The sequence below is a fragment of the Mauremys reevesii genome, linkage group 5 (genome assembly GCF_016161935.1).
Source record: "Mauremys reevesii isolate NIE-2019 linkage group 5, ASM1616193v1, whole genome shotgun sequence".
NCBI classification, from domain to species: domain Eukaryota; kingdom Metazoa; phylum Chordata; order Testudines; family Geoemydidae; genus Mauremys; species Mauremys reevesii.
The window spans coordinates 123,117,003-123,131,359 of record NC_052627.1 but is presented as its reverse complement, the minus strand read 5'-3'; the positions used below and the strand labels follow the sequence as shown (position 1 = coordinate 123,131,359).

At 40.0% G+C, this 14,357-nt stretch overlaps 1 protein-coding gene across 5 annotated transcripts in view; it reads left to right on the top strand.

Annotated features, from left to right (window-relative positions):
- Positions 1 to 14,357, top strand: part of MAEA (macrophage erythroblast attacher, E3 ubiquitin ligase) — a 106,862-nt gene that overhangs the window by 89,729 nt on the left and 2,776 nt on the right. For all 5 annotated transcript variants that reach the window (XM_039541241.1, XM_039541242.1, XM_039541240.1 and 2 more), the window contains one exon: positions 6,414 to 6,522. In XM_039541241.1, the coding sequence (XP_039397175.1) occupies positions 6,414 to 6,522 (109 nt within the window). The remainder of the gene's footprint in view (positions 1 to 6,413; positions 6,523 to 14,357) is intronic.

Sequence of the window (14,357 nt, the reverse complement as noted above, 5' to 3'; positions counted from 1 at the left end):
TTGAATTCAGCCAAAAGATGGGCAGTGGCAGAATGCTTTCAATTTACAATAGTATTTTGAAACTAGTTAGCTTTTTTCTTTTTGCATTTTTAAAAAACTTTACTCCTGAGGGAATTCTGCGCCAAAAAATTAAAAATTCTGTGCACAATATTTTAAAATTCTGCACATTTTGTCATAACACAATATAATCACTCAATTTTCAATTATTTCCTGACAAGTATTTTGAAATAAATGACCAAAATAACTGAAAATGGTGTCATTATATTGTGTTATTTTGACAATTAAAATATTCATAACTTTGGAGAATTTAAATTTTTAGCACAGAATTCCCTCAAGAGTACCAGGGTTCTGGGTGCAGGCAGCTTGGTGGGGGGTCTGGGTGCAGGGGGGAATCTAAAGGCACAGGGGTTCGGTGCAGGGTTCTGGGTGCAGGAGGAATGGGACTCTGCAGGGGAGTCCAGGTTAAGGTGATTAGGGCTCAGGGGGTAGGGGCTGGAGGAGTGGGGCTTGGTGGGTGGAGGTTCAGGGTACAGCTGGTTGGGGCTTAGTGGGATGGAAGTCCAGGTGTGGGGGGCTCCTGATGCAGGGGGTGAGACTTGGCAAAGTGGGGGATTGGGGGGCTTGGGGGAGTTGGGAGCTCCTGATGTGGGAGGGGCTCAGTTGGGAGGTTCCAGGTGTGTGGGTGGGGGAAGGGGTCACTGTATGGGGAGTTGATCCCCCTGTCCAGCCGAACCCCCCAAGCATCCAAACCCCCCAACCCCTCCCATTTAGCCTTACCACCACCCCACACACCCAGAACCCTCACTCCGAGCCTCACTCCCTCACACACCCAGACCCCCCACCACCACCAAGTCCCACCCCATGGAGCTTCAACACTGGCTGCTCTGTGCAGGGGAGGGGAAACTCCATCTCCGTCCTCCTTCTCCGGCCACCTAGCTGGGACTAACTTCCCTGGGTGGCCCAGGCATCCCCAGACCCCCATCCCTCCAGTGATTTACCTGTCCTCCAGCTGCCGGGGTAGGGTGAGCGAGCACTAGTGCAGCTTCTCTTTGCTTTCCCGCAGAAATCATTTTCTGCAAGGAAGCAAAGAAAATTTGGGGCGGGGGAGGGAGGGGCATTTTTCTGCTGCGCCGCAGTGGTCTAGAATTTCCCCAGGAGTATAAAATGGACAGAATTATTGCAGCCTAGAGCAAACATAATACCTTGCACTAACATAACATTTCTGAGCAAAAGACCTCAAAACACTTTACAAAGATGTTTTTATCCTGTCCATGTTACAGATGGCAAAACCAAGGCACAGAAGTGCCTTGCCCATAGTCAATGTGAGATGACAGGAGTCGATTCCAAGGCCAGAAAGAACCATTGTGATCATCTAGTTTCACTTCCTATAAAACACAGGCCATAAAACTTACCCAAAATAATTCCTAGGGCATATCTTTTGGGAAAACATCCAGCCTCTGTTTAAAAATTGTCAGCATTGGAGAATCTATGACGACACACGGAAAATTGTTCCAATAATTAATTACTCTCAGTGTTTTAAAAGTTTATACCTTATTTCCAGTCTGAATTTGTTTAGATTCAGCTTGTAGCCATTGGATCATGTTATGCCTTTCTCTCCTAGATTCAAGAGCCCATTATTAAATATTTATTCCCCACGTAGGTACTTATAGACTGTAATCAGGTCACCCCTTAACCACAGATCTCCTGATTCTGTCACATGGCCGTCAGTCCACTAGACCAATCAGGACCCTACTGAAAATAAGGGTGTATAGTGGAAGTGCTGAACTAGCTCTGTTAAAGGTTAGCAGATACTATTGTTACTCACTCACAAATATACTGCTTTGTTTCTTAATTGATTGGTTTTTAAAATTTCAGCTCTTGGAAAAAACTGGGCATTCATAAGATGATTACTTTATTTCAATAAGTTATTTTGGTTTGTTCTCTAGTCTTAGTAGACAAAATTTGTTTGACACACAAGGTGGGTGAGGCAATTGTTGCATTTGGACCAAGCAGTGAAGGAGACACACACAGGGAAGCTGATTTAAACACCGATATCTACTGTGGTGACTGTATTGTCTGATGACAAAGAGATAGGCACTCTGTACTCAGAGCAGAGCTTCACAAGCATTTAAAAGAGCAGGACATGACATTCCTCCACCCTGTTTTAAAATACTTCCCAACTATATATACATTGTCATTTATGTGGCTAACATAAAACACTATATAACCTAACTAAAAGTTGTGGGTGGACTACCACAGACTTTCAAGTTGGAAGGGATTATTCTGCCCTGGACTTGCAGTTCACTTGCTAAACAACTTATAAATTCAGGCACATCACTGATTTTCACGCACTCTTGGTGATGTGGTGGTGGTATGGTATTGTTCTATACAAAAGGAACAGTTGGTGGTAAAGAATCAACTGGCTCTGGTACCAGAGTTCTGTCCAACAAGTCATTAACATTAGGAGTTGTAACAGGAGAAGATTCAATTGCAGGAACAGAAAATCCTACTGGAACATCCCTGGACTCTGGTACTTGTCAAGGCTGCAACTAGCCCATATGTCGTTTCCTTTAAAGTACTATTGGATAGTTTTACCACAAACAACAAATGTTCTGTACATTTTACAAGTTCTCCAAGTATCCATTTCACTCCACAACCATAGCTGAAAGTCCACATTAAGTCTCCTACTTGAAAAGAACAGTGGCAGGTCTCACATCATCGATCAGTTTGCCTAGCTCGGGATCTGGTAACATCAGGATGTAGCCGGTCCAAACAGGTACACAAAGATTGCTTCAAAAAAGAGTTGCAGGTGATTCCTGGGTAGAACATGTGGTGCGTTCCTGAAGACAAGCAAGAAATTGTCCAATCTCTGCTGATGATTCAAAATAGATTTGTTGGTTCTTAAGCATGTCTTAAGTGTCTCTAGACAAAGTGTTCCACTAGACTTTGTATACCGTCCTGCTACACAATGTGCTGAATTCCATTTGAATGGAATTATTCTGAACAGAATTGAGGTCCATTGTCATTCACCAACTGTAACAGTCGACCATATAGGCTAAACAAGATACAAAGCTGTGCAGTGATCTTGGTAGCTGTAGTAAATGGGTATTCACTGTGACCAAAAACATACAACCTTCGAATGGTCCAGCAAAGTCCACCTGAATATGTGATCAAGGAGTCTCAGGCCATGACCAAAGGTGTAGACAAGCTGAGCCAGGATCTTGCTGACACACAGTACAGCACTTTGCCTTCCTCTCAATGTCTTTGTCAATCTCTGGCCACAGGACTCTGGGCTTTGGCTTTCATCCATACATTAGAATGATCATTCTGAAATCACTTAAGCCCTGTAAATGCAACCGTGATTCACAGATAATTCACATGACTATGAATTATGATCAACACTGTACCCTGTAGTACCATTTCTTTCATAAAAGAAATCATACTGAGATAAAACACTTTCAGAGTAGCAGCCATCTTAGTCTGTATCCGCAAAAAGAACAGGAGTACTTGTGGCATCTTAAAGACTAAAAAATTTATTTGAGCATAAGCTTTCGTGGGCTACAGCCCACTTCATCGGATGCATGCAATGGAAAATACAGTAGAGACAGAGAGAGAGATGTGTGCACGCGCGCACACACACACACACACACACACACAATGAAACAATGGGTGTTACCATACACACTCTAATGAGAGTGATCAGTTAAGGTGAGCTATTACCAGCAGGAGAGGGAGAACTTTTTGTAGTAGTAATCAAAATGGTCCATTTGCAGCAGTTGACAAGAAGTTGTGGGGAACTTTCTTTGGGTTGACAGAAGCTTGGATATAGTAGATGTAACAGCCCATCGGCATTGCTGTGTTGAGTCCTTTTATGGACTTGAATAGTCTAGGAATGAGCTAAAAATAGCAATGCCCTGCATTGTATGCAAGCAGCAGCTAATGACAGAATTCCATGTTTTGGTCCAAAAATTGAAGTTAATGAGTAGTGGTCCATCAGCAAGGTAAAATGTCTGCTATGCAGATAGGTATGGAACTTACACATTTTGAAGATAATGCTGAGAAAATTATGGATGGGCAGTTCTTGCTGGATTTGTTTATAGTTCTTCAGGTGACGAAGGCACCTTTGTGACGAAGGCAATTACTTTTTCTCTGCCATCAGGAAAAATGTGAGGGGGAAAAAATGCACCCAATCCATGGTGAAGCATCATAAGCTAATTGCAATGGTAGCAGGGTATCAAAGTACATAAGAACTTTGGCTGATGTCAGTTCTTTTGCTTCCTTAAATGCACATTCACATTCTTTAGTCCCTTCCCCCCCCCCTTTTTTTTTTTTTGGCATGTAACAATTCATGTAAAAGTGCCAATACTGTTGCCAAATTATAATGTCAGAAGTTTACTGTAGTAGTTAATCAGTCCTAAGAATGAATATAACTGTGACATGTTCTCTGGTGGAAGTGCTTGAAGAATCCCGTCTCTTTCTCTGTTGACTTCCTTAAGCCTATGGTATCAATTACATGTCCAGTGGATTCAGCAATATTGCAATATTTTGCAAATATTTTGGCTGGCTGTCAGACATAGCAATGAGCTTCACAGCCACATTGCATATCTGTCCAAGTCTTTTTTTGAAAAATGTTGGCATGTTTGTCCAGTGTTTCTTGAAGGTTTTGAGGTGCTTTTGTGATTGCCTTGATCTTGGTCCAATTCACCTTGTGCTTCTTAGGCCGAGTTCTGCCAAATAATGGTGGATACTTTTCAACCACATACAAGGGTAAAACAACTGATCTAGTTGAACTTTCACCTGGAGTATCTGTTTTGGGACTAACTTTTCTGTGGTATACGTTTTCAAAAGCGTGGAGGTTTCTTCCAGAGGAACTTATGACAAAGTCTGGTGATAGGTAGATGCAGAAGTCAATGAAACGGCAGCTTCCATATCAAGCTCCATTCTTGTAGGAACTCCTTCGATCGAGGATGTGATGCAGATGCCATGCTTATGCCAACTTCTGATAACACGTGCAGTGCTAAGTTTTGGTTAGTGTCACTAGAGCTTTTGCCTTTTTCCATATTATGAATCTCCAACTTTCGTTCATTCTCAGGTTCAGTCAACATAGGTGTCTTCTTGGATGCACAGTTACTAACTGATTATTGAACTGTGCGACAGGTCATGGCAATGCGTCCTTTTTTCCTTGCACTTCCTGCAAATGACCTAGTGTGCAATCCTTCTTGCATGCATTATTCTGTCTGCCTATTCAGGTGGTCATCTTTGCGGTTCACACTAAATTGTTAGAGAATTCTTCCATGTGGTTTCCATGATAATAGCTGCTTAAACAGCCTTCTTGAATGTAAGTGCTGATACAATCAGTAACTTTTTCCGGATCTGGTCATTGTGTAATCCAAAGACACATTTGGTCACGCAGGGCATCGCTTAATGTTTGTCTGAATTGATAATGCTCTGATTACCTTTCCCAGACTGGAAGAAGGTTCTTGTAGCTCAAAAACGTCTCTTTCACCAAGAGAAGTTGGTCTAATAAAAGATATTGCTTCACTCTCTCTTATCCTGAGACCAACATGGCTACAACAACACTGCAAACAGAATTTTGTTTAGGCATACAGTAGTTCAGACTTTATTTTGCTCCTCCAAATACTCAGACACTTAGGCATGTGTGTGTTTATAATTAATCCCCTGTATGAACTTCTGTGTTTAAAATGTGTACTTACATATATCTGCATGGAACAACTGTTCCCATTGAAGGTTTACTAATTTTACAGTATTATATATTAACATGTGATTTGTAATAGTCTTCATGGGAAGTGATTTTTTTTCTGAAGACACTGTAGTTCAAAACTAAATAAATGCTCTCATGTTATGGGTGCTTCGTTTTCTTGATGGCTTTTGTAATGGTCTTGTCACAGCAAGCCACATGCTAGTATTACCAATTTGTTTTTTTAAACATTTTTATAACATGAAATGCTTGGTTCATACTTTTCTCCCCTCATTCCTCTCATGCACACTGTGTGTACAAACCATTAAACATATATCTAGACTCTGATAGAATCGAGAGCAATATAAGGAATTCCTGAGTTTGTATAACTGATATTTATAGTGTGTGATAAGTATTACTGTAATAGAATACATGCTGCGATGAAATAAATTCATGGGGGGCCTAGAAAGTTATGGGATAAATTCTTGGAGATTAAAATCATTCTTGCATTCAAATCTGCGGGATGTATTTTCAAGCACTTTAAACACATTGTCATCTTTGGATTTTGTGTACTGAGTGCATAATCTACAGTTAAACCCTCTCTATTTTTTGTGGAGAGCCTTTGTACAGATTACGTAAATGCATTTATCTTTCAATAAGAAATCAGTTCAAGTGAGTTTATATTTATCCAAGTGTTCTAAATTTGATATTTCAGACACGCAAGAAAGCATTTCAGTCAGGCTGAAGGAAGTCAGCTGGATGAGGTCCGACAAGTGATGGGAATGTTGGCCTTTCCTTCAGACACTCATATTTCCCCCTATAAGGTAATTTTTCTATATATATGGATATATATACAGGTTGAAAATTGCAAGGTAAGCATTGGGACAATGTATTGATAAATTGTATGTGAAATATTCTTGTGTGTTTAATTTTCACTGCTTAGTATCCATCCTATTAAATATCCACTATAGTCCTTAATTTTAATAATTTTTGCTTGTAAAAATCAATCCAACTAAATTCATTTTATTAATTGCATTTTTAAATCCAATTACTTTGTTGGAAAGATGATGATGACAGGAAGTATCTAAACACACAATATTTGTCTAGTATTAAAACTAGGTGTATAGATATAGTAATTACTGGTAGTAACCACACCCAGATTTGAATTGACACTGACCAACAAACTTCCTGCAAATCATAAATACTTTTTACATTACATTCCTATTTATAAATAAGTTTGATTATCTCCTTTGCATGCAGCAAGGAAAACCTGCTAAATAGTATTTCTTAACATTAGAGACAAGAAAATAGAAAATGATAAAACAATTTATTTTACATAAGTGAATATAGCTGTACCGTTGGACATTTTGTATAAATCTTGGCTGAACAGACAAAGCAAAACACTTGGTAATTTTTTATTTAGTAAATAAATGCATTAAATTAGTAATAAAACTTACGGTGTTGGTAACAGTATTTTAAAAAAAAAAACAACCCTTGTTAATTTCAAAGGCCTGAGAGAGAATAGATTGGATCATATTCCAAAAGTCTCTCTTGAACCATACTACAGGGTAGAAAGTGTAAAGCACTTATTTTTTAAGATGACCTTTTTATTTACCAGAAGGAGAATGCATGTGCGTCTTCATGAAACTCTGCTTAGCTGAATAAGCAGAGAGTTTAGACCTTCGTGGAGCCTGTGTTTTGCTGCAAATCTCAGTTTGGAGAAATGCAGAATTTGAATGAGATGGTACAAGAAAAGAAACTACTATGATTTATATAGGGTCATATTATACTATCAGAACAAAAGACACTGCAAATGTTATGGTACAGGCTTTTTTTCTGGAAATTATAAGAAGTTTTTGTGCTAGTTCGTTAATGATCATTTTCACAAATTGAGAGCCAGGAAGAGCAGACATGCACTGAAACTCCACACGTAACAAAATTTCACCCTAGTTTAGCCTTCAGTATTTTAAGACTTAGGCTATCATACAAGTCTTCCAATGATTCATTGAGGAAGAACATTCCAGTGCTAAGGGGTATATACTGAAAACCGAGTCTGATGAAGATTTAAGATTCATTTCATAGGCCTCTTAACGTGCTATTTTGGAAGGTTTACTAAACTAAATGCTAAGTAGATCAACCTTTTTTTTTTCCTCTTTCAGTGAAATCAATTTCCTATATCCTTGCTGCTCTTATCAATATTACAGGAAAATAGGTCTGTTTTACTAATGATCTCTTTATTAGCCAAATCTCAATTTGCTTTCTAATATCTTGTGGGCATTATAGAAATACTCTAACCCCAGAGTGGATTGTTTTAACTCAAAGTGATTTACATAATGATTAAAATCCATGATTTAAAACTAGGTTTCTAACTTGATTTAACGCACCGATTTTAATCTTGTTTGGCTTTTGTACTTTTATTTTTCTAAAGAAAAGTTGATACTCATTGGATGATGACTGTTAAAACTCATTGATTTGCAACTAAATATAACCTTTACACTAAATTTGGTGCTTCTTTTTGCTAACCAGGAGGATAGACAATAACTATACATATTTAAGCAATTATATAGATTAACATACATGTTAAGTTTTACATTTTTAATTAGAAAATGGTGAATGCCATTTCTTATGTACTAAATTCACTTTTTACTTGTAATTTGAGTTGAGCTGCATTTGGATGGAAACTGAAATTCAACTCCTAGTTTCTCAACTTCGAGTGAATAGTGACTGATTTGAACTGGTTGAATAAACTGAACTGGTGAAAATACTCTCTGCAACGGCAGAAGAGGCTACTGCTGTCCAAAGGTGGTTTAGCACTTTAACAAAAACTGGTTCCAGGTGCTTAGCCAGTGATTCTACCAGTTCAGTTGTTTGACTTTCTTTGAAACTTGACAGCACCCATGCAGTGCTTATTATAATTATTATTTAAATTCAGTACAAATAATACTATGTTTAGGGCTTAACACAGGTTGTCATTATTTCAAATTTAATTTTAAATAGATTTATTTTTAAAAAGCTGTTTAAATAAAAATCCAAAAAAAATTAAATTTGCTTTTGTCCACACTGACTCTAACCAGCGCCTACATTCCTGATTTATGTAAGAGATGCTCTTAGCTCTATAAGTGTGTGTTCAGCCAGATTGTTGTACTGAACAAATACTACTTCAAGGATTATTTTTATATAAAAATCTATATTAAGTTGTGATGGGGCAGGAATCACTACCTCAGTGCCTCCTGCTGGCCGTGCTGGGAATTAACTCTTGGTTGCCAATGCACCTTCCTCTAGTGGTGTCTCACCGCTGTCACTTCTGCTCCACCTCTAAGACCCGCATGGCTCCCCGGATCGCGGCGTCCTCTTCTGGACACAGCCCTGAGGCTGTGCTCCACTCTGCTTTCTCCCCCCTTCTGGGGGAACCAGCTGTCTGTAGTCCATCAGCTTGCCACTGTGGCCTACGGCAGCCTTCAGTCTAGCCCCTCACCTCAAGAGGTAAACTGCAGTCTGAATACTGGCCACCTCCCCTGTGGCAAGTGGGGGGGAAAAGATGTGGGGGGGGTGTCCAGGCCCACCCACTACTCCGGGCCCCGACTCAGGGACCCCATAGCCAGCAGCTATGTGCTGCTGCTCCTCTAACTCCCACTGCCTATTTCCCTGGGCCACTGCCACACAGCCCTAGCCCCTTCCTGGCCCTTTGTATCAGGGGCTTCAGTCTCGCAGTCCTCAGACTGGAGCTCCCTATTGTTCCCCTGACCCTGCCCAGCACTGCTCTATCCAGGATACTCCTCTAAGACAACCAGTCCTTCTCCCTTGCACTCCAGGGAGAGACTGCCTCTGCTCTATTGAGCAGCCCTTCTTATATGGCCCTCCCTGGCCCTGATTGGCTGTTCCAACAAGCCTTCTCCTGATTGGCTCTCTACAAGCCCTCCTCTCATTGTCTGGGTTTTGCGCAGCATTCCTGAGAGCTGTTTTAACCCTCCATCTATCTGTGTGGGGCAACCTCCCCACCAAGATATTGACAAGAATGTTGGGTTGTTTTTTGGCTTTTGGTATAGATCTCAGTGGCTGCTGCCTACACTGGGGCCTCTTGATGGTTTTTCATTGTTGTTGACTTTATAAGTGCCTAGAATTAATCCTGATTAAACATCTTTGGAATTTGACTTGTATCCAAGAAATAATATTCAGATCATCTTTTAACTCAGTAGGACTTTTTTCTTTAGCCTCTTTGACATCTTAAAATGCTTTTCTAGATTATAGTCACATTGATGCAGACTATAAAGGATATTTAAAGAATCTAGAAAATCTGTGGACGCTTACTGAATCCACTATCAAAATGTATATCAATCATTAAATATAAAGTGGGGCAAGGGATATCAAATTGGGGAGGGGGGTAGGAGACCATTTTTATACATTATTTGTTTTCCCTAAGTAGCAGATTACTTTGGAAATGGTCTCAGACATTATTTAGAGGTGACACTGCCAACCACAGAAAAGCTTCACAGTCTCCTGGTAACAACACATCAGAAGTCTCAAGTCTTCGCCACTGATTTGTTGACTATGTTAACAAGGGGTAAAAAGAGTAATTTCCCCCTTTTTAACCAGTAATAAGCCATGTACCAAGGTTCATGTACTCTCAGAGAAGGAGGAACCGGGGAAAGCTATTTAAACAAAACTGTTTTCTCATAGCAATAACCAAGGAAGAGGGCAAAATCACTGGGCATGCAGTTTGCTGGAAATGTTTGATCTTCCTGCCTAAATATATGCAGAGAAGATTTTCAAAGGCACAAAGAGAAGTTAGGCTCCCACTGACTTTTTGAAAATCTCCCTATGTTGCTTTGTAACTCAGTCATCAATCTGGTACAGAAATAAGGATATATTTTTTTTTAAATATTGAATGCCCAACACAATCTCACGCACCTTCCAAAAGCAATTTTTTTTTAAACTCTTCAGAGGTATATTTGAGCCCCAGAAACAAGTAATTGCTTGGAGAGATGATTTTTTGAATTTCCAGAGGGGATAAAGTTATCAGAAGTAGAGAACTCAGCCCAACCATTCCTGCAATAAGATGGCAGAATCTTATCACTGGGCTAAAGGGCTCCCAAGAGTGTCTTCTAGTTTAGCTGTGGAATTCTGTATTCAGGCATTACAAAAGGATATCAGGGTACAACATAAGTAAAGGGCAAGCCTCTGTCTGCCCTCCTTCCTTGTCCTTACTTTGGCAGCAAACTGTAGCCTTCCATAGCTTTCCCAATGTCAAGGGTGATCTACAAGTTGATGCCCAAACTAAATTGCAGTAGATTATCAAGTCTGCTAAACTATTTGGCAGAGTACTGAGTATTTCATCATCTTCCAGTATCATCCTGAGTCTCTGTTCTTGGCAGAAAAACTGTAGAAAGATTAACTTTACATTGGCTGGCTATAATACAAAGGAAGCAGTTTTTGATATGTAAGCATTGTTGCCCAGCAATTATTGTCATTACATATCCTTCAAGTTGCATATAGCAAAACTTGTTCAGAGACCATTTAATAAAGTTGGGGACAGATCTTTTTTTGGCTTTTCTCCTGGTAATGGAGCTAATAATCTTTAGTGAGAAATTTTTTGTGAACTATTAAAATGGTGAGGTAGTCACAATCTATTGCTTAAGCAATAAACTATCTAGTGGCAGTGTCTTCTAGCTGGTGATGTCGTCATCCTTACCTTGTAGTGGTTTATTTCTACATTCCATTTCCATTGATACCAAATTTCTTCATTTCTAAATGATGCGTAGTGTATACAGGTGTGATATTTTATGTGCTTAGTTGATTTCTAAAATGTGACCACTGTAGAAGAGACTTCATGTGACAACTTTGGTTACACATACAAAGAGGGAAGGCGTGTTTAAAAAAAGACTATAGAAGATGAACTCCTTAGCTTTGTGTGACATACATAAACTCGTGGAGAGAAACTAATAAGCAATATGTTTTCATTTTGCTGCAGAACTTTTCTAGCCAGAATCTTGGAGTACAAAATAAACTTTATTTTTGTGAGCAATGTACAGTTCTGCAAATGCTGGTCATTATGTGTATTCTACTATGGGTACACATGCACTTCATGCACCTGAGAATGGAGAATTCTAGCAAATAATGTACCTTGGTCTGCACCTGTGCTCTTGCTCTGTGCGAAGGGTACAAGGGACGGTGTGGACCAACACCTCTCTGGTTCCTTCTTACTGCTGTATGGCCTGGCTTGGAATCTCCAGTGTCCAGAATTGACACTTTGAAATATTTGCATGAAAAAATTGTCAAAGGTTTTATAGGTTTTTTTTTTTTGTAAGTTTGGTTAATAATTTAGTTAGAATTCCTACTTTGGGAAATCCAGCATGGGACTTTTCTTAAAGCCTGGGCATAATCTTTGTGTCTCCTGCCCCTGCATATTTTCAGTCAGCGATGATCACCAGTACTGCCTCTACTGCCTCAGAGAAACTTGTATCTCCGCTAAGTGCGGTATCTGACACTTCTTTCCCAGTCAAACATGGCAGGCAGGAAAACTCTGGCTTCAGAAGCACCTAATGGAACTCACCATGAGGCTCCAGGCTGGATAGACCTCCCTGTACTTCAGTCTGAGACACACAGAAGTGCACCTCTTAGCTTGGTGTCTGACTGAGGAGTGGGAATGACTAGAGTGAAGGATCATTTGTCTCGGCCTTCTTGTGCGAGTAAGGGGCACTCTCCTAATCATAGATTTACTAGGAGAAGGGATCCATTCCCAACCTCAGACAAGTCCTCGCACACGGGACACAAGGACTTAAGTCATCCTGAGCCGTGTGGCTGTGATCCGAAGGCATATAGGACAAAAGCTCCTTTAATACCATTCACTGCATCGTCATCAAACATCAACCATGGCACCAACTAAGACACAGCACTGGGCAATGAAATTGGCATTTTACCTTCAGAGAATAAAACAGATCAGAAAGTCACCTAGACTGTTTTTTGCCATAGTGGAACAAGCCAGATGACAAGCTGTTTCCTCCCAGAGGATATCCAAGTGGATCCCTGGTTATATCCTATTTTATCAGCTGCCATATCTTCCTCCCCCATGGAGTGTACATGTTCTCTCTACAAGAGCACAGGCAGCCTCAGTAACCTCACTTTCAGAAGTACAGCTGCTTGATATTTGCAAGGCAGCAGCGTAGATTTTCATCCACACATTCATGAGGCATCATGCCTTGGACCAAGCCTCTTCCACTGACTCATCCTTTAGGACAGTGGTTCTACAAGAAGCCATGTCCATTGAAGGCAGGACAAGAAATAATGTGCTTAATCTGAGCCAGGGGAGATTTAGGTTAGATATGAGGAAAATTTTTCTAACTACAAAGGTAGTTAAACTCTGGAACAGACTTACAAGGGATGGTCTAGGTTTACTTGGTCATGTCTCAGCACAGGGGGCTGGACTTGACCTCTTGAGGTTTCTTCCAGCCCTGCATTTCTGTGATTCTGTACCACCTGTATCCTCACACCTCCTCTGCTGGGTAATGCTTGTCATTCACTCACAGTGGAACACACACAAGGACCAGCATTCAAAGAAGAAAGTGAAGTTACTTAACCTTTGTAACTGGAGTTCTTCAGGATGTGTGGGCCTTATCTGTATTCCACTACCTGCCCTCCCTCCCTCCCCTCTGCTTCAAATCATCTCTGATTTGCAGTAAAAGGAAGAAATGGAGAGGCATCGGTCCACACTGCTCCTTTATATACCCTCAGAATGGAGCTTGAGGAGAGCAAGGACTCAAACCAACAGACACCATTTGCTAGAATTCTCTGGTCTCAGGGACATGGAGCACACGCATACCCACAGCGGAATACGGATAGAGACCACACATGTCAAAGAACTCCAGTTACAAAGTGTAACATCCCTATCTTATTTTCATGAAAATGAACGACTTTGTAATTACCATTCTTTTTTTAATTTTTAATATACTCCACGGGGTTACAATGTACTTGTAAGGATGCCGAGGGGAGGGTATTCTTTAACAGAAACAAACTCATACCATACATTTTCTCTAAACCAACATTATGCTAAGCTTTCAAATTAACAAAGGCTTTTCTCTGAAACTAAACATCCTTTCTGTTGAATTTTAATGTTTAAAAAAAGACTGAGCTGTATGCCCTGCATTAGACTGTTTATTACCATCCATGTAGTCCTGTCTTGCAAACAAGTATCAGCAGGGTTAGCCTGACTTGAAATGGAAAAGTTCATGCCTTTTCAACAGACATTTGTTCAGTGGCTTTAAAATAGACATTCCAGAGCATTAATTTTGTTTCAGAAATGGGCCAACATTCCAGAAAATTAAATACTAACAATGGTAGCAGGCATTAAAGAGCCTACAAAAACTCGTGGGTTTGTAAATCTCCTTTAATAGAAAAGGAGTCGAAAATATCTAGAACCACCCAAAGATCATTGGTTTTGGTGGGGACAAGGATGAGCGTATATACTGTGTGCACAAATACAAAGCATTTTCTTTGAGCCAAGGTGTCATATTTATATGTATAAAGTGGAAAGCGTGTTTTAAAACGGAGACTTTTTTTGTAAAACATTTTTACTTTTTGCTAATACACCAGCGCTATAAGGTGTTATCTCTTCATTTTATGTTAATTTCAGTCATGGGAGTGTGGTATGTACTTTGCTACTTTG